Source organism: Aureobasidium subglaciale (genome assembly GCF_000721755.1).
Source record: "Aureobasidium subglaciale EXF-2481 unplaced genomic scaffold scaffold_4, whole genome shotgun sequence".
Classification (NCBI taxonomy): domain Eukaryota; kingdom Fungi; phylum Ascomycota; class Dothideomycetes; order Dothideales; family Saccotheciaceae; genus Aureobasidium; species Aureobasidium subglaciale.
This window is the reverse complement of record NW_013566991.1, coordinates 618,552-646,097: the sequence shown is the minus strand read 5'-3', so window position 1 is coordinate 646,097 and position 27,546 is coordinate 618,552. Positions and strand designations below refer to the sequence as shown.

The 27,546-nt window shown below is 51.6% G+C and overlaps 10 protein-coding genes across 10 annotated transcripts; 5 read left to right on the top strand and 5 right to left on the bottom strand.

Annotated features, from left to right (window-relative positions):
• Positions 1–1,599: 1,599 nt before the first annotated feature.
• On the top strand, positions 1,600–2,427 carry AUEXF2481DRAFT_27221 (uncharacterized protein; the record flags this gene model as incomplete). Its single annotated transcript, XM_013490807.1, has 1 exon — positions 1,600–2,427. The coding sequence occupies one exon, from the start codon at positions 1,600–1,602 to the stop codon at positions 2,425–2,427; it is 828 nt and encodes a 275-aa protein (XP_013346261.1).
• Positions 2,428–3,437: 1,010 nt separating this feature from the next.
• AUEXF2481DRAFT_2788 (uncharacterized protein) lies at positions 3,438–5,159 on the bottom strand (the record flags this gene model as incomplete). Its single annotated transcript, XM_013490703.1, has 2 exons — positions 3,438–4,978; positions 5,027–5,159. The coding sequence occupies 2 exons, from the start codon at positions 5,157–5,159 to the stop codon at positions 3,438–3,440; spliced, it is 1,674 nt and encodes a 557-aa protein (XP_013346157.1).
• A 695-nt stretch (positions 5,160–5,854) lies between these two features.
• Positions 5,855–7,601, top strand: AUEXF2481DRAFT_37437 (uncharacterized protein). The gene is made up of 2 exons (XM_013490877.1): positions 5,855–6,042; positions 6,099–7,601. Exons 1-2 carry the CDS (start codon positions 5,955–5,957, stop codon positions 7,373–7,375), a joined length of 1,365 nt encoding a protein of 454 aa, XP_013346331.1. The 5' UTR covers positions 5,855–5,954; the 3' UTR covers positions 7,376–7,601.
• Positions 7,602–8,179: 578 nt separating this feature from the next.
• AUEXF2481DRAFT_46237 (uncharacterized protein) lies at positions 8,180–10,030 on the top strand (the record flags this gene model as incomplete). The annotated part of the gene is made up of 1 exon (XM_013490926.1): positions 8,180–10,030. One exon carries the CDS (start codon positions 8,180–8,182, stop codon positions 10,028–10,030), a length of 1,851 nt encoding a protein of 616 aa, XP_013346380.1.
• Positions 10,031–10,101: 71 nt separating this feature from the next.
• On the bottom strand, positions 10,102–10,804 carry AUEXF2481DRAFT_552269 (uncharacterized protein). Its single transcript, XM_013491082.1, has one exon. It carries the CDS (start codon positions 10,659–10,661, stop codon positions 10,173–10,175), a length of 489 nt encoding a protein of 162 aa, XP_013346536.1. The 5' UTR covers positions 10,662–10,804; the 3' UTR covers positions 10,102–10,172.
• A 202-nt stretch (positions 10,805–11,006) lies between these two features.
• On the bottom strand, positions 11,007–15,931 carry AUEXF2481DRAFT_37435 (uncharacterized protein). The gene is made up of 3 exons (XM_013490876.1): positions 15,779–15,931; positions 11,914–15,661; positions 11,007–11,859 (listed from the first exon to the last, which is right to left on the bottom strand). Exons 1-3 carry the CDS (start codon positions 15,887–15,889, stop codon positions 11,195–11,197), a joined length of 4,524 nt encoding a protein of 1,507 aa, XP_013346330.1. The 5' UTR covers positions 15,890–15,931; the 3' UTR covers positions 11,007–11,194.
• A 321-nt stretch (positions 15,932–16,252) lies between these two features.
• AUEXF2481DRAFT_63329 (uncharacterized protein) lies at positions 16,253–16,799 on the top strand (the record flags this gene model as incomplete). The annotated part of the gene is made up of 2 exons (XM_013490978.1): positions 16,253–16,669; positions 16,731–16,799. 2 exons carry the CDS (start codon positions 16,253–16,255, stop codon positions 16,797–16,799), a joined length of 486 nt encoding a protein of 161 aa, XP_013346432.1.
• A 123-nt stretch (positions 16,800–16,922) lies between these two features.
• Positions 16,923–17,647, bottom strand: AUEXF2481DRAFT_552157 (uncharacterized protein). Its single transcript, XM_013491081.1, has 2 exons — positions 17,086–17,647; positions 16,923–16,997 (listed from the first exon to the last, which is right to left on the bottom strand). Exons 1-2 carry the CDS (start codon positions 17,413–17,415, stop codon positions 16,959–16,961), a joined length of 369 nt encoding a protein of 122 aa, XP_013346535.1. The 5' UTR covers positions 17,416–17,647; the 3' UTR covers positions 16,923–16,958.
• Positions 17,648–21,091: 3,444 nt separating this feature from the next.
• On the top strand, positions 21,092–21,436 carry AUEXF2481DRAFT_37430 (uncharacterized protein). The gene has a single exon (XM_013490875.1). It carries the CDS (start codon positions 21,099–21,101, stop codon positions 21,303–21,305), a length of 207 nt encoding a protein of 68 aa, XP_013346329.1. The 5' UTR covers positions 21,092–21,098; the 3' UTR covers positions 21,306–21,436.
• A 1,147-nt stretch (positions 21,437–22,583) lies between these two features.
• Positions 22,584–24,931, bottom strand: AUEXF2481DRAFT_552057 (uncharacterized protein). The gene has a single exon (XM_013491080.1). The coding sequence runs from the start codon at positions 24,606–24,608 to the stop codon at positions 23,016–23,018; it is 1,593 nt and encodes a 530-aa protein (XP_013346534.1). The 5' UTR covers positions 24,609–24,931; the 3' UTR covers positions 22,584–23,015.
• Between the last annotated feature and the right edge of the window lie 2,615 nt (positions 24,932–27,546).

Below are 27,546 nucleotides of genomic sequence, written 5' to 3'. Positions count from 1 at the left end.
ATACATACACATTCATAGTCTACAATCTCGAGTTTCTGCTTGAGAGTATACTTTGTTCCACCGCTCACAGACGTCTACATGTGTCAGGGCGTCTTGGGACAGTCCAACCATGCGCTGGCTTACGTGAGCTTCGCACCATGTGCTTGCGAGGCCCCACAATCGTCGAATTGGCTTCTGCGTGTGATACTATCGGAAGTCGCGATCGCCATACTTGGCATCCCTGTCGATAAGTCCAGTTGTACACACTCTCGACGTCGCACGTGTAGACAGCCTCTGGAATCAAACAAATAGCGTTTTCTTGATGGTAGCATCGAACACTCGATAGAGGATCTCTCTTTCAAGCCACACACATCGATACATCGAGCTGTCTCACTCTCTCCTTTGAGCAGGAAGCACTCGACCACCGAACGTCAGGACAAAGAGATCCGGAGATCGTCATGGAGAATTGCCGAGACCAGTCCAACAAGAACTCGAGCATCGTGTCAAAAACGGAGAGATCTCACAAGGCACAGGATCAGTCTGGAGATAAATACGAGCGCAGAGTGTCTCATGAGTCAAGACAAGGATGATCTTAGCGACGAAGGGTCCATTCTGCTTCAGCAATTCATGCGCAATTCAAGGTTGGCGGTGGGTCAAATTTTGGCTCCAACGGCTCGGCAAGCGCTGGTTTGTTCGTACCCCAACAGAACCCAACCTTGCACATCTTCGACTCCCTCTGCAGGAAGCTACTAAAACCGAGCTTTGAGTGAAGAGCAGTCGGCAAATCGGGCGAAACATGAGGTCAAACGTGGAATCTGCGTTTGTGTGGGTTGAACTTAGAGTTTTGCAAGACAGGTGTCGCTCAACGGCTCCAGTCTTTTGCGGACCTGTTTCCGTCTAAGCTCGAAGTGGTTCATCATTATCTCTCGCTCTTTCCTGGACCCGAGGATGTCCGGGACGGATTGCTGGTGGCTCTTGGCTTTGGTCGTTGGCCGCTGATCGTCATATGCACCTAGTACAAAGCAACGAGCAACCAGGGATGTCGGTCGATCTTTTGGGACAAGCAGAGCTGGACATGCCTTGCAAAAGTTGCAACGGCCGTGAACACTTTGACCAGGACCCTTCAACCGAATGTCGGACAGTAATTGGGCAGGAGTAGCCTCCGAGGTGGTAGCTTTGACTCAAGCCGGTGCCGATACCAGTTATTGGTATGATCCAATCAGACCTCTCAGACATCAGACCCTTGAGTGAACATGCAGGAGGAGCATGGACTGTGCCAATCGAACAAGTCAATTAAGTCAGTGTGGCCTTTCCCCATTGGATCTTCGACACTTGGACGCCGAATTAGGAGGATTTTCACAGCTCGTACACGACGGAAGGAAGCACAAGACTCTTCCAGCCTCGCCTCCACTTGACGTTTGAGGGATGCAAAGACAATGAGGATCAAGTAAAGTTGTAAGGCGGTAACTTTGCCGTCTCCGCCGTCCGACCGTACGCCCGGGGAACATACTTGATTCTTTCTTCCCAGGATTTTGTCTAGCAAGGTCTCCGGACCCATGTATCAACTCTCTGGCCCAAGAACGATATTGGCGTGGCTTTCGTACTTTTCTGAGCCTCACCATGGAGACGACCGAAAATGATTCCTCAACCATACATGATAACATGTTCTTTTCCACGGCCAGTGTGAGGCCATGCCCATCGTCCCCGGAGAGACCATATCCAACGCACAACTCTCAACCGGAGCTTGCAGCAAGGGGCATGTGGACTGAATCGTCACTCTACTCGCAACCTAGAGCTCCTGCCAGCACCCCTCCAATGGCAACAACATATCAAATGGAGATCTGGAACCTTCCTAATCACGAGCTACGACGAGACAATAACAGCTTCGCTCCTCTCCCGCCAGAAGTTCGATCGGAAGAAACTTTGTACAATCCAGTCAGCTCGAGCCACTACGTCAGTCAGCCATCTGCTAGTCTATGGACTTTTGACGCCAATGTATATACGCAAGCAGGAAACTTCAGTCGTCGACCAAGCCATCATAGCGATCCAGGATTTTCGACATTCCCTCAAGACGTTCCAATTCACTCAACCTTCACCGATGTCTGGTCAGGCACGGGATCAGAGATCGCTCAAACTCCAAGACCAGGGCTACATGACAGAACGCATACAATCTCTTACTCCGCAGAGCCTTCTCCTCCTGCTGGCACAAGTCCAAATGCACAGATTGTAAGACCCGTACTTAGATGCTACGACCACGGATGTGATGGCAGGAGGTTTTCTTCGATCAGCAATCTCAGACGTCACCAACGCGAACGCAGTGGTCGAAGCCCCGTGTGCTTCTGTCCTCGATGCGGTGCCCCTTTCTACCGACGCTGGACTAGAGATCATCATGTCGAACGAGGGAGCTGCTTAAGGATACCTCGTTGGGGTGGTTGGTCTTGGAACTAGAGATGCTCTCACCACCTCGAATTTCGGCAAGCCGCTGCAAATGCCGGGTGCATCGTGCTCTTCGGAAGCAGGACTCGAAACAGGGTTTTTCGTGCGTAAGTGAACGCCGTGGGAACATGCAGGTGGTAGGCGATCGATGCGACGATCATGTCGTAATGTAATTGAAGGGTCGTTTTCGTACGAGTCCAGACGCGATGTACATACGAACAAAAGCCAAGTGGTTTTGTGCATGGCAGTCTGCTGTAGCCGAGCTGTCGATCAGGGTCGGCTTTACGGAGGATCGTCAGGATCAAGCAGCAAACCTGGTCGAACTTTATTGCTCATCAATGCCAAGACCAGGAAATCATCAAATCATTGCGACACTCGTCTGGTGGTTCATTGGTTGAGAAGTTCCAATTCATATATATCTGTAGATCAGGAGGCATGGCTGTATATTAGCTCACGTGCGTCCTGATTAGCAAGCACGCGGTTTACAAGTCCATGATGCCGTAATCCCGTATCATTACCTCGTAGACACTCTTGCTCCTTCTCAACCTTGATACGCCAAGTAACGTATCAAGATTTCGTGTTCACTGTCCGACCATTATTTCCGCCGGCACTTCCTTCCATAACTTCGTTATCGGCCGTTGGCTCCTGCCCGAAGTAAGGAGCTGTCAGCCATTCGTTCGCATTATGTTTGGTCCACGTGGGTCAATGTGGAGAAAAGCCGTAAAGCTTATTATGGTTGTCGAAAGTCGAGACGTGGTTAAAGTTTCAGTCTTCTGACTCGACACGAGTTGACATTCTGCAAGGTAACACTGATTGGGTTGTACTGGTTTGGCGCCAATCGTGTTGTTGATCAGCGTTTCAAGCTCTTAATATATCGTCTTTTGTGGGCATGTCTGAACCTATCCAGGAAGCAACGCTTGAACACGACTTCTTTAAATTGCCAATCACTCATCTGCAGCACAGGATTGAACAGGATCTTTGGACGTTCAGCATCGCCTGTACATTGAAGGTGTATAGATAAACTAAGCCTCCACTTTCTTGTCTTCTTTCTTTTCCGGCCATGTTGTTCGTCTCTTTGCTCTTACAAACAGATTCATCGGTCTGATCAGCTGGAAGCTAGGATCGTACTCGACCTCCTCCTCCGATGCTTTCGAGAACTCATAGCGATAGATGAGCTCACTCAGCACGACTCGGACCTCAGCGAGCGCAAAGTTGAAACCTATACACATTCTTGGGCCCGCGGCGAATGGTACGTATGATCCCTTTGGTCGGTTTTTGGCAGCTTTTGATGACCAACGGTCAGGGTTAAATTTATGCGGATCATCCCACACGGCAGGGTTGTTGTGAATGTGATGAATGGCAACAATCATTACTGAATCCTTTGGGATCTTGTAGCCTCCTGGTAGGATGGTGTCGCTCAGCGCTGTGCGGCCGGGTTGATAACTGGGGTTGTGTAGTCTTTGCGTCTCCTTGATATACATGTCCAAGAACGGCAAGGCATTCGCAAGGTCTGGGGTCCATGTCGTTTTGTCATGAACACCAAAGTCGATCAGCTCCTGCAACAGGCGTTCTTGATTGCCGGGATATTGGACCAGACCAAAGATAAGCCAAGAAAGCAAAGAAGCGGTGGTCACGAAACCAGCACCAACAGCGACTAGAGTGGCTGGCATTGCGTACTTCTCCGGTAATTTGTTACCATCTGGGTCGACCGCACGAGTCAGATAATCTGCGATACAGTCGGCCTTTAGAGCTGCTTCGGCGATAGGGAGGTCTTCTGCGTCTTCCTTCTTCGCGTTCGCCATAGCTTCACCGATGAGCTGTCCAAGTCTGGTTTTGGTGTCCTTGAGCTGCTTTGGCTCACCAAAGGGCAAGTGACTATACCAGTCTCCACGGGTCGAGATCTTCTTGTTTAGCTCCAGGTTGACGCCAACTTTGACGACTAACTCGTGAAGAGGTGCATCTACGCTATCAAAGTGGTGGAGATCGATTCCTAGTGCCAGCTTGCCGATAGCAGTTGACCCCATCTTGAACATGTATTGATACACGTTCCATGCTTCTTCCTTCTCGTCGAGCTCGTCAAACACCTTGAAGGATTTCTCTGCAGTCTCTTGCATCTGAGGAGTGTAGTGTTTTACGGCCTTCGGGCTAAGCGCAGGAGCCAGGAACTTGTGCACCATAGTCCATGCTTCTGTGTTGGAGTCAGAGAGGAAAACACCGGCCATGGGCTCTTTGATCTGGTACAGAGGATGATCCTTGTTAATGATCTTTGCCCAGTAGTCTCCTTCATTGAAGCAGATGGTTGCGATTTCTGGCGAGTTTGTGTAGTACGTCTTGCGGCCCATGTCGGTAGTTTGGAAGACAGGGCCATGCTGTTCGAACAATCTCTGGTGGTTTCCGAGGTGGTCAGGATAGACTTCGAAGTAGGAACCGGCGATGGGCAGGCCCTTGGGTCCAGGTGCCTCTCTCACCGGGTGGCCGTCTATGGAGAGAGCAATAGGCGACTTTGCTTCTTCGACGTCGGCAAGATCTTCTAATTGTGTCTCCCCAGACTGAAACGCAATGCCTAGCGGAGTTAGCTAGCCGCAGGGTGCATGTACAAGAGGGAACCTACCGGCGGGAACCGCAACACCAAAGTACTGTCCGACATCTTCTTTGAGCGTGTCAATATCATGAGTGAAATCCACTTCTATCTCTTGTGCAGTAGATGGGTCCTCTCCAAGTAGGAAGAACGATTTGATGGTCATGACGAATGGCTTTGGTGAGTTGAGACTTGGTGAACACGAACGGCCTACTTGAACCCTTCAACAATGCTGGTGCCAATCAGGATATATGTTGTTCAATAAAGCTAGCCAGACTAATCACATGTAAGTTGCGACAGTTTTGGGCGACGTCATCCTTGACAAATTTGGAACGTGTAGATGCGCAACGATGCTAAGGAGAAGTTGCGTGCTGAGCCTTCCGCGGCACTCGCTTTGGTTGCGAAGGTACGCTGCCTCGGCCGATACAGTCGCATCGTTGATGTATCCACTCTCAGATGCGCTGGGGAACGTCACTTTGCCCCAGTATCCCACACATATCCTGTCATCGTGGACGAAACAACAGGTCGGAGGCTTGAAGGACCGTTGTTGGGAAGCTGCGAAGATTAGACTCGCGAACATGTCAAACGGTGCCGAGGTTCCTGCCGAGGCAACATCTCACAGATTCAGAAATACTGTTCGACAACAAGCAGCAATCAAGGCATTCGCAAAGCATGCCAAAAACGAGCAGATCAAGTGTGATGATCACCACCGGTTATTGCGGGCAGATGAATCGCTGTGTCGTCGCTTGTGGAAAAGTCAGTTAAGCATTTCGTCTTTCACAAATTTTGAGGTTGGAGTCAACTCCGATGAATGATGAGGTCAGTCGGCCGTTTCGGCATCGTACTAAAGATGTGCCTAGAGTCAAAGTTGTAAATGCACTGGAAGGCCCACGCACCTTGTCTGTCTCAAATAGATTTAACCACTCAAATTTCTCGGTCACAACTCATAGCCCAACTGATCATGTCTGAATCAACCAAGGAGATTACTGCGGAGGAGGTCGCGAAGCATGACAAGAAGAACGATGTATGGATCATCATCCATGGAAAAGGTATTTGCGCTCGTCAACGTTACAACCTCTAGGATGTATACTGATTGGCTATGCAGTTTACGATGTGACAAACTATGCCGAAGACCATCCGGGTGGTGCTCAATCCTTGTATGAAGTCGCAGGCCAAGACGCGACGGCTACTTTCGAAGACGTGGGCCACTCGGCCGACGCCCGTGAGACCATGGCACAATATCTCATTGGCAATCTTGAAGGTGCGGAAGAAGAAGATCTCGAAGCTAAGCCTAAGGAGTTGCCTTTGCTGGTTAGAGCTGCACAGAACAACAAGAACTCACGCTCGTCGTCCGAGAGCATTGTCCGTCGTCTTCTGGAAGGAGCTATCGGAGGCGGTGGAGTGTTCCTCGCTTACGAGTTGGTCGCGAGATCGCCCGTAGTCGGCTGGCTGCACCATCAACACGGCGGCTTTTGGAAGGGTATGCTGATTGCCTCGATCGCGAGTCTCTCGGCATCAGCCGCGTTGTTACTCTGGATCAGCCGTCATCTGCAACAACAGCATACCATATCATCCTGGCCAGCTCATTACAAGCCCGAGACTGTTGCAAAGCCCATCACACAAGCTGCTGGGTTCCTCAAGCCTCAAGAATATCAGACATTGCCTTTGGTCAAAAAGGAGAAGTTGTCGTCAAACTCGTATCGCTTCGTGTTCAAGCTTCCCAAGAAGGACAGTATCCTTGGTCTTCCCATTGGACAACACTTGAGCATCCGCGGCAATGTTGATGGCAAGAGTGTTTCACGCTCGTATACGCCAGTCTCAAACAACTCGGACGCTGGTGAGCTCAGGCTAGTCATTAAGGTCTACCCAGATGGTCAACTCACTGGTGGGTACCTCGAAGGTCTAAAAGTCGGAGACGACGTCGAGTTCCGTGGCCCCAAGGGTGCCATGAAGTATGGTCGCGGACTTGCCGACGAGATTGGCATGGTTGCTGGAGGTACTGGGATCACTCCCATGTACCAAATCATCCGCGCGATCTGTGAGAACCCTCGAGACAAGACAAAGGTCACCCTCCTGTATGGAAGCGTATCTGAAGAGGACATTCTTCTACGCAAGGAACTCGACGACTTTGCTTCGAAGTACCCAGACAACTTCAAGGTTATCTATGTACTGAGCAAGCCCGGTGATAGCTGGAAGGGGTCGAAGGGCTATATCGACAAGGCCATGGCCCAAGAGGAATTGCCTGGACCCAAGGGCAAGAGTAAGATTCTGCTTTGTGGGCCGCCTCCGCTCATCAACAGCATGAAAGACGGACTTGCTGACCTTGGATTCGAAAAACCCGGTGCGGTCTCAAGGTTGACCGATCAAGTCTTCTGCTTTTAGTCGGGAGCACAGGCGGTGTCAGAGGACGTATTGTACAGAAGCAGTCGGTGCGATGTAGACACTAGATGACAGATTGCAATCTGATTTTCCTTCACGCGATACAAGCTCCATTCTTCCGTATATGCTGCTCCTAACTTGTGGTATACATCAGTTCCGACATCTCTCAACAAGGGCGCCATCAACTTCGAAGGTCACGATCGAGGAGAGCCTGATGCGGCGTCGGATCGATCTCGAATGTTATGATCTCCAAGGACTGTGGTCGCATTCGGTGCGGTAAAGCTTCCTTGGCTCTTTGTCTGGATGTGCTTGTCCAAAGGAGAGTTTGGCAAAGCAGGTTCGAGTCGGTGAGTCGGCAGATTGGTGACGTTGGTGCCGCGCCATCCGGGGCCCTCCGCACCTTCCGCGAGGGCCGTGCATCTGAACAGCTCCAACGTCCGCTCCTTGCTGCATCGACTTTCACAATCACATGTCTAGAACAACCTCGGCTGAGTAGTTACGATCTGTTGAGGCCAGAATTATCGAATAACACAGCATTTCTTGTTCCCATCTCGGTCTGGACGGTGCTGTATGCTCAAAGATGACACATTCAAGCTTGCACAACACAAATCACTTAGCCTCGGGCTGCTTCGAATGGTCAATCTTCGAGGGCCCTGATGAAACGGTTGTAAGTGCGTCATCGCTTTAGCTATATATACACAGCTTCACCAACATGAGGTAGGTGATCCATCATTGCAATACTCTAACCTACTACGACCTTTCTATTTGCTACCTATTCTTTGCTCGACAACCGTCACAACTTTGATTATGCCTGAGCTCTCAGTTGATGCCATCAAGGGTCGTCCTGTGGCTGTGCTCGGTGGTGGTGTCTTAGGTCGACGCATCGCCTGCACCTGGGCGGCGGCAGGGTGGACTGTCCATGTCCGCGACCCATCACCCGAGCAGCGCAACGCTGCTATACACTACGTAGAACAAAACGTCGCTTCATATGCAAAAACCATCTCATGCTCGAATCCCGGCAAAGCAATTGCTTTCGAAGATCTGGAGCCTGCAGTCAAGGATGCCTGGACTGTCATCGAAGCTGTGCCGGAGAAGCTACAAATCAAAATCGACACCTTTGGAGACCTTGCGAAGATGACAAAGAAGGACTGTCTCTTGGCTAGCAACTCCAGCAGTTACAAGAGTGGAGAGATGTTGGAGAAGGTTGATGACGAGACTAAGAAGAGAGTCCTAAACACCCACTACATGATGCCACCAGACAACAGAATTGTCGAGCTCATGACCGACGGCTTCACCGATGAGAGCGTTTTCCCCTTCTATGTCGAGAGACTCAAGGAGTGCGGCATGAGCCCCATTGTCGCAAAGAAGGAGAGCACCGGCTTTGTGTTCAACCGCATCTGGGCAGCCATCAAGCGCGAATGTCTGACTGTCCTTAGCGAAGGCGTTAGCACTCCCGAGGAGCTCGACCGTGTCTGGGTGGAAATGTTCTCCGGTGGCAAGGCTGGACCTTGCGCCATGATGGATGCCGTTGGTCTCGATACTGTCGTCTTCATCGAGCAACACTACGTCAAGGAACGCGGACTTCCTACCAGGGATACCGTCGACTACTTGGAATCGAACTACATCGGGAAAGGTGCGCTTGGTGGTAAGAGCGGTAAGGGTGGTCTTTACCCAGCCGGCTACACTACCAAGTCCAGCGAGGAGGAGTCCAGCCATCACGACAACTTGCATTCGCCTACATTATACTATCTCGATCTCGGCATGAACGCCGACAAGGACCCTCTACATGCAGGCAAGATCGTTGCACAGTCGGCTTCAAGCACAGAACCCAAGACGCTGATCACTGGCTTGACCTTGCCTGACGGACTCGACATCTCACTCAAGGACAACCGCATCTACTGGACCAACATGGGAATACCGCCTCAGAACGATGGATCCATCCAATCATGCAAACTCGATGGCTCAGACATCAAAGAGATTGTCAAGAAGGGAGATGTACACACACCGAAACAGCTCATCGTGGACCAAGAGAATAATAAGCTATACTTCTGTGATCGTGAAGGCTTGCGAGTCATGAGGTGCAACCTCGACGGGAGCGAGCAAGAAGTTCTAGTACAAAGAGGTGACTGGACAGTCAAGGAAGAGTCTCAAGACAACATGAGATGGTGCGTCGGTATCTCTGTCGATACACAAAGAGGTTACTTTTACTGGACACAAAAGGGAACAAGCAAGGGTGGCAAAGGCAGAATCTTCAGGGCCAAGCTCGAAATGCTCTCTGGCGAGGACGCAACCTCAAGATCTGATATTGAAACTATCCTTACCGGTCTGCCCGAGCCGATCGATCTTGAGATCGACATGGAAGCTGGCATGCTATACTGGACTGATCGTGGCGACCCTCCCATGGGCAACACCATCAACAGCATCGATCTGACCAACCTGACTCATGTGGAAGACGCAAGCGACAACCCCAAGTACAATGTGCTAGCACGCAACATGCATGAAGCCATCGGCCTCAAGCTCGACTCACGCAACCAACACATTTACGCCACAGATATGGGAGGCTTTGTGTACAGGTTCGACCTTGACGGACAAAACAAGAAGAGAATCGTCGACTCAGACCAGAGATCATTCTCCGGTATCACCTTGGCACATGTTTAGAAACAGATAATATAGCAAGCATAGAAGACAATATTAGATAATGATGAACTTCAATAGACATCGGTCTTCAATTCAAACGCACAAATCAAAGTCATGCTCCCATATCTTGATATCTGAATTCAGCCACCTTCACACTTGCACATCACATCCCACCAGTCCAAGGCCCACCAGCAGCATACCCACCCCCAACACCCCTAAACCCAGCCGGCTGCGCCCCACCCTGCCTGATAGCCTCCTCCCTACTCCCCAACCTCTCCCTCATTTTCTCCATAATAGCTCTATCCTCGTCAGTCTGTTCATGAGGTTTGAACGGATTTTCGAATCTCGACTTTTTCTTTTCTTTTTCTTTTTCTTTCCCCTCTTCTGTGCTGGTGACCAGTGACTCTTGCTGAGGGTCATTTTTGGACTTGTTGCGTTTTAGGAAGCCGAAGCGAGAGGATGAGGTCGTGGGGTAGGTGGAGGAAGAGTCGTTTATGGTTGTCTGGGTGAATATGCTGGAGACTTCTGGGTCGTATGGGGTGGTCTTTGTAGTGGAAGAGTATTGGTCTTGTTGTGCCGTTGCTGAAGTTGTGCTGTCTTGTGCATTGGTTTGATAAGACTCGTCAAAGATGGACTTGGGCAGAGATGGCATGGTTGTGGCTTATAATGTGGTTCTTGTGTGTTCTTGTTGTTGTTCAAGGGTTATGTGGTGGTGGTGCGATTCAATAAACTCGAGTGATTGCTGTTGATTTGTGATTTGTGATTCAAGATGCAAGGGCAGGCATTGGGCTATTTATCGTCAGATTCGGAAGGAAGGCAGGGTCAGCTGGCCCTAGCTGCCCTGGCTGCCTGGATCGGAAACGGCGATCACCCCGGGAAGCGACTGCGCCACTGATGTGGGATCCCCACGAACAAAATGCTTAGCACGTAATCAAACCCTCAGAGCAAAATCACAAGACGTCTGGACATTTACGGCCATTGAAGATCAACGAAGAAGGCAGGGAACAAAGGCTGAGCAGTTTAATATCGTCATGTTTCTCATTAGAGTCCACTCCTATCCAGTCGATGGCCCAAAAAGAACTCCCTATTGACACAACACAGCCCACTTGATCCAAACTCCTTGTGCTAAGCCCCTCCCACATCGCTACCAAAAGATACATGAACAATGGATAACACGGCAAGGCATCAACGTGCCTTACGTCCGGTCGCGACGAGTCGCGTTCTCAGCTCTCCGATGGTCTCATCCCAGCCCTCGGAGCCTTGACCTCGGACTCTCTTGCCTACAAACTCAGACATGTTCTTCTCGTTGTAAGGCTCGCCATACACGACTTTGGCATCGACATCAATCTCATTCTTGATGTCCAAATCTTCTGCCTCGGGGTCTGATAGTGTGGCCGTCAATTGTATGCCCAACTTGACCTTTGTCTCAACTTTGGGAAGTAGAATGCAGACATCGATGGAAAGACGCTCGTCGCTGAGAATGCTAACATTAACGATTTGCTCCAGTGTCAAGCGACGCACTTGCTCGGCAACCAATGAAGCTGTATCCCAACCTCTCTGCACGAAGCCGAGAAGCTGTTTTAAGGAGATAGTGTTCTGGTCGAGACATTGCAATTGTGCGCGCATGAGTTGGAGGAAGAAGCGCTTCTCTGTCGTCAACGTCGCAGGAGTGAGGTGTGTGAGTGAGATTGGCGAATTCAGTGGATTTGTGGCCTGGGAGGCAGAGGTGGCTTTGAAAGACGTGGTGTTGAAGAAGAGCTGGAGAGTGTTTGCGTAGGTCATGGTAAGATTGGTGTCTGCCGCAGCGGTAACAGTCCAGCCAGTCTTTTTCTCAAGCTGTGCTACTGACTCTGTAGTGATGTTAGCGAAGTCCTGATGCTGTTTCTGTATCGTCAGAAACTTACCCTTGAGAGATTGCACTTCATCCACCGTGAAACCACGGCAAGACTCCTTGACCCTCTCAGCCTCCTGGATGGCAGCAAGACTTTCAGCCTTGCCTTCTTCGTAAGCCTCGGCGAGGTTGTCTTGTTCGTCAATGTCACGTTGAAGACTGGCCAACATACGCTTGCGTTCTTCGATCTGTTCGTCTACTTCTAGCAAGCGAGCACGAGAAGCACGCAACTCTTCTTTCTCCTCTTCTGAAGTTGCAGCCGCAACTTGCTCGAGTTGCTCTGCTTCTTTGAGCAAGCTTTCATATTGCTGAAGAAGGTCAGGAAGCACCGCGTCAAGGGCTTGTTGCTTCTGGTCCAGAAACCCGGCATCTGCGTCAAGACCATCCTTGATTCTGTTAAGACCCTCTGCAAGACCGTCCAGCAGCTTACTACGCCAATCGTACCAAATCTCTTTACTCCTCATCCTCGCATTCGTCTTGGCGTCCCTGATGTTGACGTCCAGCTGAGCCTTGCGGTCAGGAGTGGCACCCATATAAGCCTGGAAGAACGGTGGCGGGTCGTCGTAAACCTCAGCTTCCAATGTCTTGAGGAAAGACTTGCCCTCGGAGATGTATCGCTTGAGTTCGCGGCAAGCATGCTGAAACAGGTCAAGCATGGGCATTGTGCAGGCGCCTGCAACAACAGCACTTTCAAGGTCGATGGTTTGATCTTCTCCGTCAGTTCCTTGTGGCTCGCTTGGTGTTGGGGCAACTGTATGTCTGCGCTTTGACGCAGTCAAGTCCATGAACTTGATGCCTGCAAGATCGAGGAAAGCATTAAGCTCAACTTTTCTTGCCGGTGGCCCCGTCTTAGGTACAGCAAAGATGTTCTTGGCAGCTTCAAGATCGAGCAAGCCAGGTGCGTTCTGGTTCTGGACAATGAAAGGCGTGGAAAACTTGGGTGTCGCGATCTTTCTTGTGATCATGGCCTTCTTCGCCGGAGACTTCTTGGGAGTCAGAGCGCGCAAGCGTTTCAACGGACTAGTGCCTGTTTCTTTGCTTGGTGTTGAAAGAAACTTGATGGAATCCGCAAAGGTACTTCGAGGCTCCTCGGTGTACTGCCTCTTCTGCTCGGGCGTTGCAGCAAATTTGACAGGCGAGCTACGCAATTGTTTCTCGAGGGAGGGCGAGGTTGGATTGAGCTCCTCGAGGTCAATTTGCTTGGGTGTAGCAACGGCCGGGCTGCGTAATGGGGACCCACCAATTGATACAGCTGTGTGGTGGTGTACTGGGGAAGGCTGAGGTGACACGTTGGTAATTTGTGGTGTAGTAGTTGCCTCTGGCATCTGTGGTGTAGCTGTGGGTGACGATTTGCGCTCTGTCTCAGTGATGGGCAAGGCAGGATAGCTAACTTCACCCATCACTTCGTCTTGAGTCTCCTGGACAGGCTCACTTGAAGCATCGTTCGTCGTAGGCTGCTCAATCTGCATCTCGTCCGCAAGCTGTGCAGTCACTGTTCTAGAAGGGGAAGGCACGTCTTTGATGTGTTCTTCTTGGTGCGGCTGGACCGCAAGACTGATTCTCGCGCTTCTGCGAGTCGAGACAGGACTTTTGCGTGATGAAGCCTTCGATACAGAACCTTTGGTGACAGAGGCAGGGGTATGTGCCACATGTGACGAGCTTCTGACCACCGAAGCTGGCCCCTGCGTTGAGCCGTTTTGCCTGATGGAGATTGGACTTGTTTGTGCCAGTGGTGTGTGTTGAGCAGACTCTGTGGTCTTGTGTGTGAAGTGAGGGCTTCTCGTTGTTGAAGAAGGTGTCTTCCGTATGGATAGTGGAGCTTTGTGAGTGGTAACAGGAGTCTTCTGCGCGGATGAGGCAATCTTCTGAGAAGCAGGACTCTTGCGAGCGGATGCTGGACTTTTATGAGGAGCAGCAGAAACTGCAGGACTAAGGAAGGGCAGAGACTCAGTAAGCTCCTTAGACGCAGACTTGCGGGCTGAGCTTCTCATTGAGCCAGCAGAGTCCTTGACAGCAGAGCCAGGGGCTTCTTTCTCAAACAAAGGTGTCAGAAGCTTCTTGGCGGTCAAGTCGCGCGGTTCCTTGAAGCGGTCCTGGTCCTTGGGAGTTGTTGGTATCTCTGTTCGCACAGGTGTGGGAGACCTTTGGGGAGTGGTTGGACGATCGATTGCAACAGCCGCATGCTGCTTCAAAATGTTTCCTACAACAGCGGTAAATTCCATAGACATGTCCTCATTCACCTCTGCATCGTCTTCCTCTAGGATTGATGGCTCTCTGGGCGATTTTGGTTGCTGCTGTTGCTTGATGCCACCCACTGCCATTGTGAAGTCCATAGTCTGTTCATCCATGATGGATGAGGCGCCAGAGGAGCGGCGGCTGCGCGAGCTTGATCGTCTATCTTTCTTGACAGGAGATTGCTGTCTCTGCTGGATTGTACCAACCGCCACAGTCAAGTCCATTGTAGCATCACCTAGCGACTGGCGAGAAGAGGAAGATCGTCTACGCTTCGCATCGCGTGCCTGAGCCACAGTGCGCCTCGTCGGCTCCTCGAAAGAAGGCTTCGGCTCCTCAAAGGCTGGCTTCTTGATTGACGGAGAAGCAACTTCTTCTGTGGTAAAGCCCTCGAATCGTCTCTTCAGAGCACTGCGAGGAGGCTGGGCTTGAGGGTTCCACTGGTGAATCTTGCCAACGGCTTGAGTCAAGTCCATGGTCTCGTCTCCGAAGGAGACAGTTCTTTCAGGTGACTGCTGATAGAAATTCTGGTGTGTCTGGATGATGCGTCCGACTGGGCGTGTCATGTCCATGGTCATGTCGCGTGTCTCATCCTCGTCCAACTCTTGCGCTTGTACCTGAGGCTGGTTGGCTGTCCAGATGGCGCCCATGGGTTTGGTCATATCCATTGTCATGTCGCCCTCGTCTTCAGTCTCTTCTTGGTCTTCCTGAGGTCGCTGTTGAGGCTGTTGAGGCAAGATACGGCCTATCGCACGTGTCATATCCATGCTCATATCGTCGTCTTGCTCGTCCTCCTCATCTCCAGGCTGCGGTCCAGGGCGGAAAACGGAATCGAAAGGATTGTTGTTCTCTTGATCGTCTGCGGCAAAGTGCTGGCCTTGAGCCCATGGCTTGAAAGCGTTTGTGACTTCGTCGCCAGCCATTTCCATAGTCATGTCGCCGTACTCGTCAAAGTCAATGCCTCGAGTACCGGCTTGGTCCGAGGCTTGTCGCAGGGCAGCGTCCAGTCTCGCGCTTGAGCCGGTGCTGTCTCCAGATTGTTGCGAGAGCAGAGAGTCGTCCCCCTGGTCGAGGCTCATGGCGGTATCTCCATCATCTTCAGAGTCGACATGTTCCTCAACATCGCTACTAGCGTCGACATTGCTACTGCCGCTGACTGGGGAGGAAGAATAGTCGTCCAGATCATTAAAGTTCATGGGAGGGATGGCAGAGCTTCGACGGCGCTTCTGCTTGTGAGCATCGCGTTGGTGTTCGGGCGAGTCTGGGAGTTCTGATTCGTCTTCGTCTGCTTGCTCCGGAGGGGTGGACGGCGGGTCCGAGTCGGGCTGGTGATGTGCTCTTGCGTGGTCGGATGAGTTAGACGAGGCCGTCGCATCGCGCATGTATTCAATGACGTCCCAGGTGTGTAGGGTGGCTTCGGGTGCAAAGGAGACTCTGCGGTTTGCAAGAGACTTGCGACGAGCTTCGCGGCGTTTGGCTTCATCTTCTTTGGAGGGCAGGATGGACTTGACCGCCGACGCAGTGACGGACTGTGGAGAAGCGTGTCAGTGACTGAGTCGAGCAGGGCACGCAATCGGTAGCAGTGAGGTGTGCCTTCTCGGAGTCGCAAGTCGAGAAGAGCATGTTTACTGGGGCGCGTCACTTACGTCGAGACCAGTGGAGCCAATGTTCTTGGTGCGGGACTTGTTTGGCGAGGGAGACTTTCCAAAGGCCAGACGCAGAGGCGACTGGTTCTCTTTGTCGTCCAGCTCAATCATCGTGTTGTGGTCGTCGCATCTGCAGAGAGAAGGAAAGCTGCGAGCAAAGACGCCAGGGTGACGCGACGGCGGAGTTGATGCAGAATCGATAACAACAAACAAGCCCGCTAGTCGGGGAAGCTATGCCGAGTCGCCGTGCACGGGAGACAGTTGCACTTGCAACATCTCGTCAGCCAATGACGGGCGAGATGGGGCTTGGCGGCCAAAGCGAAGCCCACAGAAAGCGCCGAAGATTTGGCGGAGTCCAAATTCGAGGCGTCGGTTTAGCGCACGCTGGCGAGAGACGATTTTGCTCTTGATTTCGCGACGACAAATTGACGACTCCATCCCGGTACTCGACCTCTATACCGACAATCAATCAACATGGCCACCGAACTTGCCGTCCAGAGCGAGCGCGCTTACCAGAAGCAGCCTCACATCTTCCAGAACGCCAAGAAGGTCCGCAAGACTGCTCGCGCTGGCAAGAACGGCCGCAGATGGTTCAAGGACGTCGGTCTGGGTTTCAAGACCCCCAAGACCGCCATTGACGGCAACTACATCGACAAGAAGTGCCCCTTCGTCGGCGAGGTCTCGATCCGCGGCCGTATCCTGACCGGCACCGTCATCTCCACCAAGATGCACCGCACTCTCGTCATCCGCCGCGAGTACCTCCACTTCGTCCCCAAGTACGCCCGTTACGAGCGCCGCCACAAGAACCTCGCCGCACACGTCTCGCCCGCTTTCCGTGTCGAGGAGGGTGACCAGGTCACCGTTGGCCAGTGCAGACCTCTCTCCAAGACCGTGAGACTTCCCGCCCGTAGACTCTCCCGCAAGGAGCCCGCCACTAACACAGCCCGCGCAGGTCCGCTTCAACGTCCTCCGCGTCCTTCCCCGTACCGGCAAGGCCGTCAAGTCGTTCAACAAGTTCTAAGCAGCTCGCGCACTCAACAACCATGGTCATTTACGGGAGTCTTCTCTGGGATGGGGCAGCAACCTGGGCGACAGGAAGAGCAAAATAGTCGTTTTTCTGCAGCCCTAAAAAAGCAACATGCCTTTTTGTCGCATCATCTTCTTTTTCTCCAAAATACCATCACAACCCCCAACGACGCCCGTCCCGACTCTCGAAAAAGGAAAAATATGGCGCTTTACGATACTTGCAGGAAAGGGTTGTTTCATCGTCTTCACCAATACAGGGATGGACATTTGCTGTGTCGTAAAGAGTCAATGCCACACGTTGAAACATGATCTTTTCTATTCTCCTCTTCTCTGCATCTCCCACCGTGTCCACCTCTTGAGAGCATGCACATACTGACAACAGCTCCGATCACTACATCACGCTCAACACTTACCGAACACACCTCAATTCCGTCTTTCGCAATCCGCCTATCCCCCGAGCCCTCACCTCTGAACCTCTCAGCGCAGGACCTCGAAACAGAGTACCGCAAAGCATAAAAAGAGCATTCGGAACAACCTTGAGAGAATAGACTCTGGTCAGTGGAGAGCTCCAGTAACAGCCAAACCGGCCAGCTCTGGTCCCTACGCGACATGCCCAACTACGCCCAATTACACCATTCCTGAGCGACACTGACATGCTCAACCATGCCTCATCCGAGCGACATTGCCCCGCGTGACGTGATCTGGCCATTATACATGCATGCCCGTGACTCAACCTGCCGTCTTCTACCGTCCTCGCTTCTACTACCACATTCTCGATTTTCGTGTCAATAGCTCTCTAGTGGAAAGCTTTGTTAGTAGGCTGACAATACTCCACATCCACGCACTTGCACCTATTCTAGGCATTACACTCGCACTAACATCAGATAGCGCCATGGCTCCTGGTAGGCACCCGGCATGAGATGGTTATAATCTGCAGCTAAGAGACCAGCGAGCAGGAAGTGCCTGTCAGATTGCGTGCTCTATCGTACATGTCTATCTACCAATGTGGTAAATGCAGATCTAGCATCTATAAGCCAGTCACGACCCATACTACTTTGCACCAGTTCACGTCTCCATGACCTTCTACCCTCGAAACACTCGGTTGACTTGGTTGTTCTCATCTCTTTATCCGGCTTTGTCAGGACCTTCGAGCATATGCTTTCCTTCATTCTGTTCCTTCCTTCTCGATCTAGATCAGCTGCCACGTCCAAGATCATGCGCTACATCAAGAAATGGTAGCTTCCCGTTTCCTCCGCTGTCACCTCCATCTTCCCAGAAAGATGCTTCGTCACTACGTATAGTGTACTCGCGTCTGGACCACAGTCACCTACTTCTCGACCATGAGACTGTCATCTAGACATCCTGCTCATGGTCCCGATATTTGCTCGCGCCAGTGTCCTCGTTGTATTGCTTTTGATCTTCCCAATACCTCGTTAATTATCCTGAGGAATTTACAGTGCTCATATGCAACACATGTACAGGAATTGATAGTGATGGTGCACTAGCAGGGGTAAGTGTGTTGTACGTCATCCCAATCAACTTTCGACGACGTCAAGGAGGTGCCGTCAGCCACGACTAAATTTCTGCACATCTCAATATTGAGCGTACCAAATGTCTAGAAACTCTAAGTTTCTACTAAGAGCAGTCTGATGTACACTCTCTCTCTTCTATAAAGTCGATACAGGTTCGTGTCGCGATGATATGGCTTGTTTAGTCTCCGACAACCATTGCCGCTGGTATGACCCTGACACCCATGACCCTGACACATCCATCCATTCATCAGAAGATCAATCTTTTGCACTTGCATTTGAGATGGTAGTAATGACCAGAAGATAAAGAATGAAGACATTTAAAGCTGTATTGGAGCTACCAAAGTTTCTATGATCAATTCGTGAAACTCGTTGTCGTGGTTACTGAATCGAAATCTGGATGCACACCCTGAGACGGATATCGTATCAACACAGTCAGACATGACGATCAGATCCAACAATACGGCAGACCTACTGATACCAGGCCCGCGGTCGTCTTAAGTGTATACCGAAAGATGGTTGACAATCTGATACACCTCGGATTGCTGTGAAGGCTTTTCGTCCGCTGGTCGTGAAGACATCTTGAACAAGTCATGATCCTGAAGCTCCTTCTCCCAGTCAGGATTGGAACCTATGGGAGACCATACAGATTTCCTTGACGATATTGATGCTGATTGGACCGAGCTGCTACCGCTGCAGTGCTTTTGCGGCCAAGATTTTGAGGGTTGCAAGTGCCATCTCGAACGTGGGGTTATGTATGGTCGAAGATATGTGGTAATGAAAGCTGTGCGTTGGTATACTCCTAGCTCAACCTTGGACCACCATCAGTAGAGGATTCTAACATTCACTTCAATAGCTGTTCGTGCTCAACGTGTCTGATGATTGAGCTAGTATGTAGTCAAGTAAGCCACTCGTTGTATGGTGATTGTCTCAACGACGACAGCCCGTCTGTGTTCAGAAATATCTCAACAAAGACAGCCCGACAGCACTCCACTCACATTCATGCCGAACAGAGGCCGTGCGGGATCGAGAAGTCGCGACCTTGATCCTTGAGGATACTCACCAAAAGGTAGTTGCTGCCGTTGTACCACCAGCTAAACAACCGGGATAAACAACAGAGCAATTTGCTGGAGAGGCAGATGCTGCCCGAGCAGCAGATTTTAGGCGGACCAGACTCCGCCAGAGCAGTGGGTCTTTGCAAGACACGATATCCGTCCAAGTCCGAGCGACATAAACAGAGCAAGACCCGTTCTGTAGGCAGCCCCAGAGTCTAGACTGAGCGGAAGAGCCTGGAGATTTGTTGTTGGCTGTCCTTTCATGTTGAGCCCCGATGTCGCATTCTTTGTCAAGATATGGCGCATCACGGTGGTCCAGATCATCTATCGAGGTTGCGCAACAGAGGAGCTCAGGTTCAGTGTCGTCGGGATTGCCTGTTTGGGAAGGAGCCGCGTTCCTGCAGTCGGTCATCCAGCCAACCACTCAGAGGTCAGACTTTGACTGATCCAATCTTCCAGACCCAGGTCCACAGGATGCTGAGCGCCTTAGCCATATGCAAACGGTATAATCGACGTCCTCCGATGGTACGATACTCTGAAAGTGGTACCTGACGCGAATCCTGCCAACCACGAGCGGTGGACTGATTGTGCCATCTACGAAATCTTAACCTACGAGCAAGCCATATCGGCCAGACTGCATTTCGAAGAGTCAGAAAGGTAGAGTCAAAAACCTGCAGGGTCAAGGTCAAATGTAATCACAATTGCTGGTGGTCTCCCCTGAAGAGCACATATCGTGTCGTAGTGGTCCATGCCTGGCCGCCGCATTGGGCTCAGGCGCAGAGTTGGAGTAGCTCGTAGCTCACAAACCTTGAAACGCTGCGCAACAACGGTCGCGGCTTGGTACAGCGTAGTCTCCTCTGTCGTGTAGGTCGTCAGGGAGTTGGAAGTAGACTCGTGGTATACGTACGTGCGCACTCCCACTCGAGTCATCCCAAGGTGACGAAATGGTTCGACAAACACCTTTTTAGGTACTGCTTGGCTGGACTTTTTTCAGCGACGTGCAGGAGATCTATCCGCGGGCTCGTAAGATGGTCGCATCCGTTGGTGGTTGATCATGCTTAAAGGCTATCTTCGCAATGGACGTTAAGGTTTTGCCAGAAGACTTTGCAAGGCGTGCATTGGGCTGATTCTTATGTTTTCGATCTTCGAAGTACACATTTGGCGTACCGCTGTTTGACTCGCAAGTCGAGGTTAATCACCGAGCCTCCCAAGCCAAATTGCGCAGCAACAAAGCGAACTGGATGCTGTGTGGATCTACGGAGACGTAGCCTCGAGTTTGTCTTCGGCAAGAGCGTGCTGCCTACCCAATGCGGTTCAATGTCGCAATCATCTAGAGCTTTTGCCTTTGATGTGAGAAATTAGCGTTCGACACTTTCAAGGTGGCCATGGTGTTTTGTACCAGTAACGGGAGCAGAACCCGTTTTGGAACCTCATTATCAAAGAAGGTGTCGGGGACTGAAGGTCGCAAGAGAGCCTCAGCACCAGACTCGACGTTTCATCTTGTCTGACGCGTGAAAGACGCGATTCTCTGAGCCCCACCGCGATCTGCATCGAACGATTGTCAAGAAACGCAGATCCAGCATTACATCACGTTCTGACGGAGCTTCGAAGCTATTGTTGTTGTTGTGGACACAGAGCACGCGTCGTGGGAAGAATCGGTGCTTTGTGGATTGGACTTGCTTAGGATGATATTTGCGCGAACGGTCGGTCATGACAGGGCTTGAGAGGTGTGATTCTGCATCTTTCGAATTCTTCAGTGTGAGGGATGGCTCAAAAGTCACAGCTACAGTGCATGGCGTGTTCGGAGTAGTCTCGATTATCTACACGACATACGGGGTACAAAGACTATTATTTCAATGGTCGCCCTTCAAGGCAACCGCTGTGAAGCGCAGTGGAAGACACGAGAGTCGTGGATAGGTACTCGAAGTAGCGTCTGGAGCATCGAAAACACCTCAGAAGTCAGAGATTGTTTGACTCGGCTGCTACCGAAAATCCGCAAAACGGTCACAGTGCGGTATTGAAAAGGACACCCAATCCGAATGGCCGTCGTTGACAGAGAACTCACGAGTAGCTGATCCTCTTGGTCACTCGTACGTTAATCTATTTTCGCGGCGAAGCGCCGGCACGTCGCCCGCGCGCCTGCACCTTCCAACGCTCTTGCAGCCCCGTCGGACAGTTGAAGGACACGGAGTAAATTCGACTTTCGAGTCGTGTCCGCTTCTTGAATCGTTAGTATTCGGCTTTAACAGAACGTATCCTTCTCGCTCCGACTTGAACTGTGGACATCATGCTTCCTTCTGTTCAAACGCGCAAGTTTGGTACGCTTCTCACTGTCTGACACCTCGGACTTGAAGCTTGCTGCGTTATCTGCTGATCTACCCCGTCATCTAGCAAAGTGATGACTTCTCGGCCGGCAAATCTAAACTTCCAAATCTCCCTCTCGCGTGGTGTCGGAATGGTCGATTGGATGACGACGTGAGCTAGGTGAGAGCTCCTCACAATGAAGATTGTCCTCGCAAACCTCGATATTTGTAGCAAGACATCGACCGGGACCGAAATCCTGGTTTGTGGGCGTCGTTCCGCATACGTCAGAAATTGCCGTGATGAACCGATTTTCGCCCTACATTGCGTCCCAAAGTGGAAGCATGGATGTCCGCTTCCAATTTCGTCTCTTGTCTGTGCCCCAAAATTCCTGCTTTGTGATAGAGTATGCGCCTCGGGTTCCATGATCGATAGATCATACATACACCAGTCGCATTGCATACCGTGAAAGATGCTATGTAGATACTAGATACATCAAAATGACTCGCGGGCTGACCCGCTACCTGACATAGAAATTCGTGAGAACGTTCAGCTCAACTTCACGGCCTGAAACCTACTTCCACCTTGCTTCTTCATTAAGCCGCGTCAAAACGTCCTCGGTGTGGAGCTGCTGGCCCAGCTGAATTCGAATCTTATGCTTTAAACTTTGGCTCAGAGTGACTGACAGTCGGCCCCTGTGGCCTATATTACTTTGACACACATCCGGCCGTATGCTAACAGTACCACACGTGCTGTCTCCGCCTTGCGCCCTGCATTCGACGTCCAATGAAACGGCTAAGAATTTCACCGCCTCAAGCCGTTGACTACCTTTGTTCTTCGTCTCTCACTTTGCAAGATCGAGGGAGACAAGAACAGCCACGCTAGAGTGTTCCGTGAGGTTGGTCCGGGCTCTCAGAAACGATGGAGTCCAGCAGATCACAGCCGATACCCGTGCTCGGGACAGGCGACCTCAGCGCTAGCGTGATTGAGCTACTCGTTTGGATCGCAAAGCAGGCATCGGCTCAAGATGTGCTGTGGGAATATATTCAAAGTGTTGATACATTAATGCTAAGCGAGTGTAATAGTAGGGGTATCTAGAAGCAGGACGAACGCCGTAAACAGTGATGGAAGTAGACAGCTGGCACGCCCGCCTGGGCGTCGCGAGTCGGTCAGGATCAACTCATGCACGACCGGCGCCAGGGGGTATTCCCAAGTCTACCCAAAGCGCGTAGAACAATCGGAAGGGTATCGTGGAGGACAGAAGAACAAGCGCCGCAAATACGGTTACAAAAGGCGGAAAGGACGTTTTGAACAAGCTCAAGATCATTAACGACTGTGAGGCTGCAATTGGAAGCGGTTGTTGGCCTCATGGCGTGCAAAAGGATTGGTAGGACCAGTCATTGGTGGGGCTTGCATGATTGATGGAGGCGGTGGAGGAGGCGGAAGACCTGACGTAGGCATGGCGGCATGAGCCATGGAAGGTGGCGGCAATGGTGAAGCGTGAACTGAACGACCCGGCATCTGTGTGTGATGAGTCTGCAACTGGTGTTGGGGCATTACCGCATTTGCGTGAGGCGGTGCTACGGCTGCATGACTCTGTATGGGCGCTTGCACGTAGGTTTGTGAGATTGGCGAATCGCCACGCTTGCGAACATTCCTAGTCGGTTCAGGACTACTTCTCTGAGCCTCACGGTAACGTCCGTGGGCTGACTGAGTGGACCCGCTTCCATTCCGTCTGGCCCGAGGTGACTGTGGACGAGGAAGATGGTCGCGGCCGCCTGGGAACTGAGAGACGATTGAAGCGAGAATGTCTCTGTCCTGCCTGTAAAAGTCTGCGTCCTCCGTCATCTCCTTAACCTGCTGCTCAAGTCTAGAGATGGTTTGGGAGGCTTCCATCTCCTTTCTCTTGCGACGCTCACGGAATCTTGCACTCGCGCCAGCGTTCCGGCGTCTTTTCTCGTCAGCAACGCGAGATGCTGCTTGTACATCGACAGGGAAGCGCACGTCTCCCTCCGTAGTCTTGAGAGTCATCATCTGCACAGGGTTTGAATTAGGCCCGGAGCTGAGGGCGACATGGTACGACTCCGATACATGCGATGCTGAGGTTCCAGGAGTCATGCTCAAACATCTACCTCTATGGGCATCAGATACTGACAGATAACCAGACATATGGGCCTCCCCAGGAGGTGATGTCTGGTCATAAGCGGAATAGTCGGGACTGGGACTAGTGCTATAACGTCGGCCTGAACCAGACTCGGGGCTAGCCGTGCGGACAATATGGTTGGTCTGGATCATTCCTGGATGTGCGTAATTAACAGCTGGTGGTGCAGGGAGAGCTGGGGCACCGCTCATTCCAGGCTGCATTGAATATGGCCTGGAGTGGGGAGAGACAGGAAACGGGTTCTGTTGAGCATCCATCATACCGTTGGGTCGATTGAGGTGGGATAGACTGATGGCTCTTCGAAGAGGAGATTTGGGCGTGAGCATTCTCCTAGGTCCGTGGTTCAGTGGCTCTGTCAGAAGAGGTAGTGGAGTGGGGGCCGGCCCATGCGACGTGTGGCCGAGAGGGGGTAAAGTTGGCGCCCCATCACGAGGCGAGTCAATCTCATCAGCTTTTCTTCGTCGTTGACCCGACGTGGCTGCGTCATCAGTAACAGGATTGAGGACCGAAGGTAGAGTAACCGAACGAGGCACGGATGGAGAAACTGGAGTCCTCACAAGAGGCGGCAGCTCAAGCCCTCTGGGAGGCAGAAGCTCGGGTCCATGCCTTTGAGCCGAAGGCGAACTTGTTACCGATGCTGGAAGGCCCGAGGAAGTGTTTGATACATGCCGTGAATGAGAAGTGGGCGCTAAAGAGCGAGCGTGTCCATCGTTTTCATAAGTCGATGGATGGCCTTGAGCGTCCGGCCAATGTGACATGTAATCCTTGCTTTGCGCGTGCTTATCCTCCCACGATCCTGACCACGAGCGTTGCTGGCCGTGGTTGAGGATCCTACGATCGCCGCTCTCGACCGACAAGAATGGCGAGTCGTATCGAAGTGGCTGAGAATCCGGGGTACTTCGGGATATGCCAAAATACTGGCTGTGGAGACCTTGATCGTGAGGTAGGGCGTGCAAAGGACGAAGAGCAAAGTCCGGAGTGGCCAGCTTGACTGATGAGGTGGAACGATCGAAACGTCCCACGGCAGTGTCGATGTGTAAGTTGGTTGAATATGAAAGGTACAACCGGTCGTAACAGGAAGTAGCAACAGGCAAGGTGAAAGATATTGGCCCGGTTTGATCAAGAGATGTACGGAGAAATGTACCTCAAGCTTAAGGAGATCAGATGCTTTAGGAAGGGTAGACGAGCAAAGACTGGTTATGAGGCAGTAAAGGAGTGAGGAAACCAGGTGCGGGAAGGGGTCGAAGGTCTGTGGGAGAGCGGCCGAGTATATGGGCTGGAGGGTACGCGATCACTCAGATACCCAGACCAGTGATATAAGACCGATCGGCAGGTTGCGGTGAGAGTGAAATGACATGACAGCAGCAAAAGCGCGGGCCAGATGGAGCCAGGGCCTGATTGGGAATGGTAGCATCATCTTGCGCAGGTGTGGGCAGCTGGCATGGACGAAGATTGACTGAGTTAGACTTTGGTACTTGCACTGGGGTCGTTGCGGCAAGAACTATGTTCGTGCAAATGCTTCCTGAACGTTGGTGTCACACTAATCGACTAGGCGTCGACCAGCACCGGCAGGCCCTGTCTCGAAGCTTTGACGCCCATGCGGCCGAGGGTCGTTCCTTTCCACCAAAACACGGAGGGTAAGGTACGCAACGTTCTGCCTCTTGCTGCCCACTTCTGCTGCTCCGACAGAGACTCGCTTACAGACTTCTCGGGGTCCAGCATCTGTCGATGTCTTTATCCGTCTCTGCGAGCCATGGCATCGCGAGCACAACAAAAACTAAACTGTGGACTGGCCAGGGCCAAGCCGGCTCCGCGCCAACATCGGTTGCTCAGATCTTAGCCAGAAAGAAAAGCTACCGATGACCCTCTCTCGGTAGTTGTGGAGCGAGTGTCTCCAAACAAGCAAACCGTGTCACTGGTGTTGATGAGGTGGCCCCATTCGCCCATCCATGCGAGTCGACCACCCAACAAGCAGGGCCTCTTTGGTCTATCGAAACGCACAATCCCAGGACGTGTGGCGCTGTGTCATCCGTCTGTGCCCATCGGCCACCTCACGTCCTTGCTCTCATTTGTGCGAGAAAAAGGATCGTGAAGGTTTTCGGTACGCCCAACCTTATTGCCGCTTCGACCCGACGAGTCAAGCCATTCGTATGGATGTTTGCCTTTGATCATGACTTTGTTCAAGGGGCCGAGGGCAACGTATGACGACAGCTCATCCTGCCTTTCGACCATAATATCCAGCCCGTCGTGGACAATTGCCATCACCAATCGGCAACCGGAAATCCTTCCCTTGCCCGTGATTCGTTGCTCCTCTGCTTCGAAGGACATCAACAGATGAAAAGTAGCTTTATCCTGCACATCCTAGCGGCGGATTGTGGAATCGAACAGTTGTTAGTTCACAGCGTGCGTGCATGCATCACAAGTTAATTCCGTACAGCCACCTATCTGGAGCATTTCGTGTCTATAACCGTCGATCCGCGACAATCTCAAAGCATGTCAAAGTTTTGGGCTTGAATCACCTGAAACATATCAGGCTTTGGCCCTTGCATGTCACCATCATCCTGTCTCCAGTAGATGGTGTGCAATATGGCGACATCGCTAAACCCTACTTGCCACGAGGGATTTTATCGTGAAGGTTTTTTTTGCGTTTACAGTACATGCCCCTACTCAATGGTCATGACTGACTCGCTCATATGCTCGGTCGTATTCATCAAGACATCGCCTATCAGCCAGCGGCTTGGTATTCTGCGCGAAATCCTCCATCTAATAAAGTGTGGAGACAACGCACTCGTCCACTGTATCACCAGTATCTACTCCTGTCAGACAACCAGGGATATGAGGTATGTGATGGCATGCATCATCATAACAAACGATTGCTCGCTTCCTGGAGTCAGCCAAGGAAGGAGGAGATAACGACCAATCCGATGTGATATGGCTCAAAGTGGCACGGCACACACATGGAGGCCGCATGCTGGCATGCATCATGTGAGGTGCAGAACCGCCGACAACTTTCTCGAGGCACATGTGGTGCCAACAAAGCAATGCAAGAATTCTGTTGTTAGAATTATGCTATTGGTTGAGCAGTATCTTACTGCTGTCGCTGCCTAGACGACAATTTGCGATGAACAAGTCACGCATGCGCACTCGCTCGAACAGACATGCACACGATGCAGTTTGCGACATGCGCTGGCCACTGCACACCCAAGCAGTACCGGTACTGCATTATGACTTTTGAACGTCACCAGCCCACTCTAGCGTACGCAGGAAATTTATGCGTCGCAAGCCTTACCACCAAGCCAACAGGCTATTTGCTAGGAGATTGCCATTTTCAATACACAAGAAGCCCATCCGTCCGCAGGGCAGCATAGGGAACGGTAGCTCTCTACAGTACCTTCAAGCTGTATGCTGCGATTGCATAACGCACATGGTGACAGACTGACATCAGTTCTCGAATATTGGAAAAGCTCAGGGTGTAAGGTGGAGATGGAGTCCTCGATCTCAGCTTCGTCTCGCCGCTGGTTCTAGCGCCCGTAATCTCGTCAAGGTACCGCGCATCGTGACCGTCCTTGATATAGCCGCTGATAGAAGACTTCTCGAAAGAGAAGGTGGAGCACAGATGGTGGTCCGACTTCGTCATGTATCGTGTTTCTTCTCGCTCTGTCAGCAGGGTGGAGTTTGGTCCTGCCTCCCGCTTTT

What these genes read in the sequence shown, in the direction of transcription:
- AUEXF2481DRAFT_37437 (XM_013490877.1), top strand. Translation starts at nt 5,955, where the DNA reads ATGTCTGAATCAACCAAGGAGATTACTGCGGAGGAGGTCGCGAAGCAT. An exon ending in GATCATCATCCATGGAAAAG is followed by an intron (nt 6,043 to 6,098) that starts GTATTTGCGCTC and finishes TTGGCTATGCAG; the next exon opens with TTTACGATGTGACAAACTAT.
- AUEXF2481DRAFT_552269 (XM_013491082.1), bottom strand. Translation starts at nt 10,661, where the DNA reads ATGCCATCTCTGCCCAAGTCCATCTTTGACGAGTCTTATCAAACCAAT.
- AUEXF2481DRAFT_37435 (XM_013490876.1), bottom strand. Translation starts at nt 15,889, where the DNA reads ATGATTGAGCTGGACGACAAAGAGAACCAGTCGCCTCTGCGTCTGGCC. An exon ending in TTGGCTCCACTGGTCTCGAC is followed by an intron (nt 15,662 to 15,778) that starts GTAAGTGACGCG and finishes GCTTCTCCACAG; the next exon opens with TCCGTCACTGCGTCGGCGGT. An exon ending in TGAAGTGCAATCTCTCAAGG is followed by an intron (nt 11,860 to 11,913) that starts GTAAGTTTCTGA and finishes ACATCACTACAG; the next exon opens with AGTCAGTAGCACAGCTTGAG.
- AUEXF2481DRAFT_552157 (XM_013491081.1), bottom strand. Translation starts at nt 17,415, where the DNA reads ATGTCGCGTAGGGACCAGAGCTGGCCGGTTTGGCTGTTACTGGAGCTC. An exon ending in CAACGTGTGGCATTGACTCT is followed by an intron (nt 16,998 to 17,085) that starts TTACGACACAGC and finishes CCATATTTTTCC; the next exon opens with TTTTTCGAGAGTCGGGACGG.
- AUEXF2481DRAFT_37430 (XM_013490875.1), top strand. Translation starts at nt 21,099, where the DNA reads ATGACAGGGCTTGAGAGGTGTGATTCTGCATCTTTCGAATTCTTCAGT.
- AUEXF2481DRAFT_552057 (XM_013491080.1), bottom strand. Translation starts at nt 24,608, where the DNA reads ATGTCACATTGGCCGGACGCTCAAGGCCATCCATCGACTTATGAAAAC.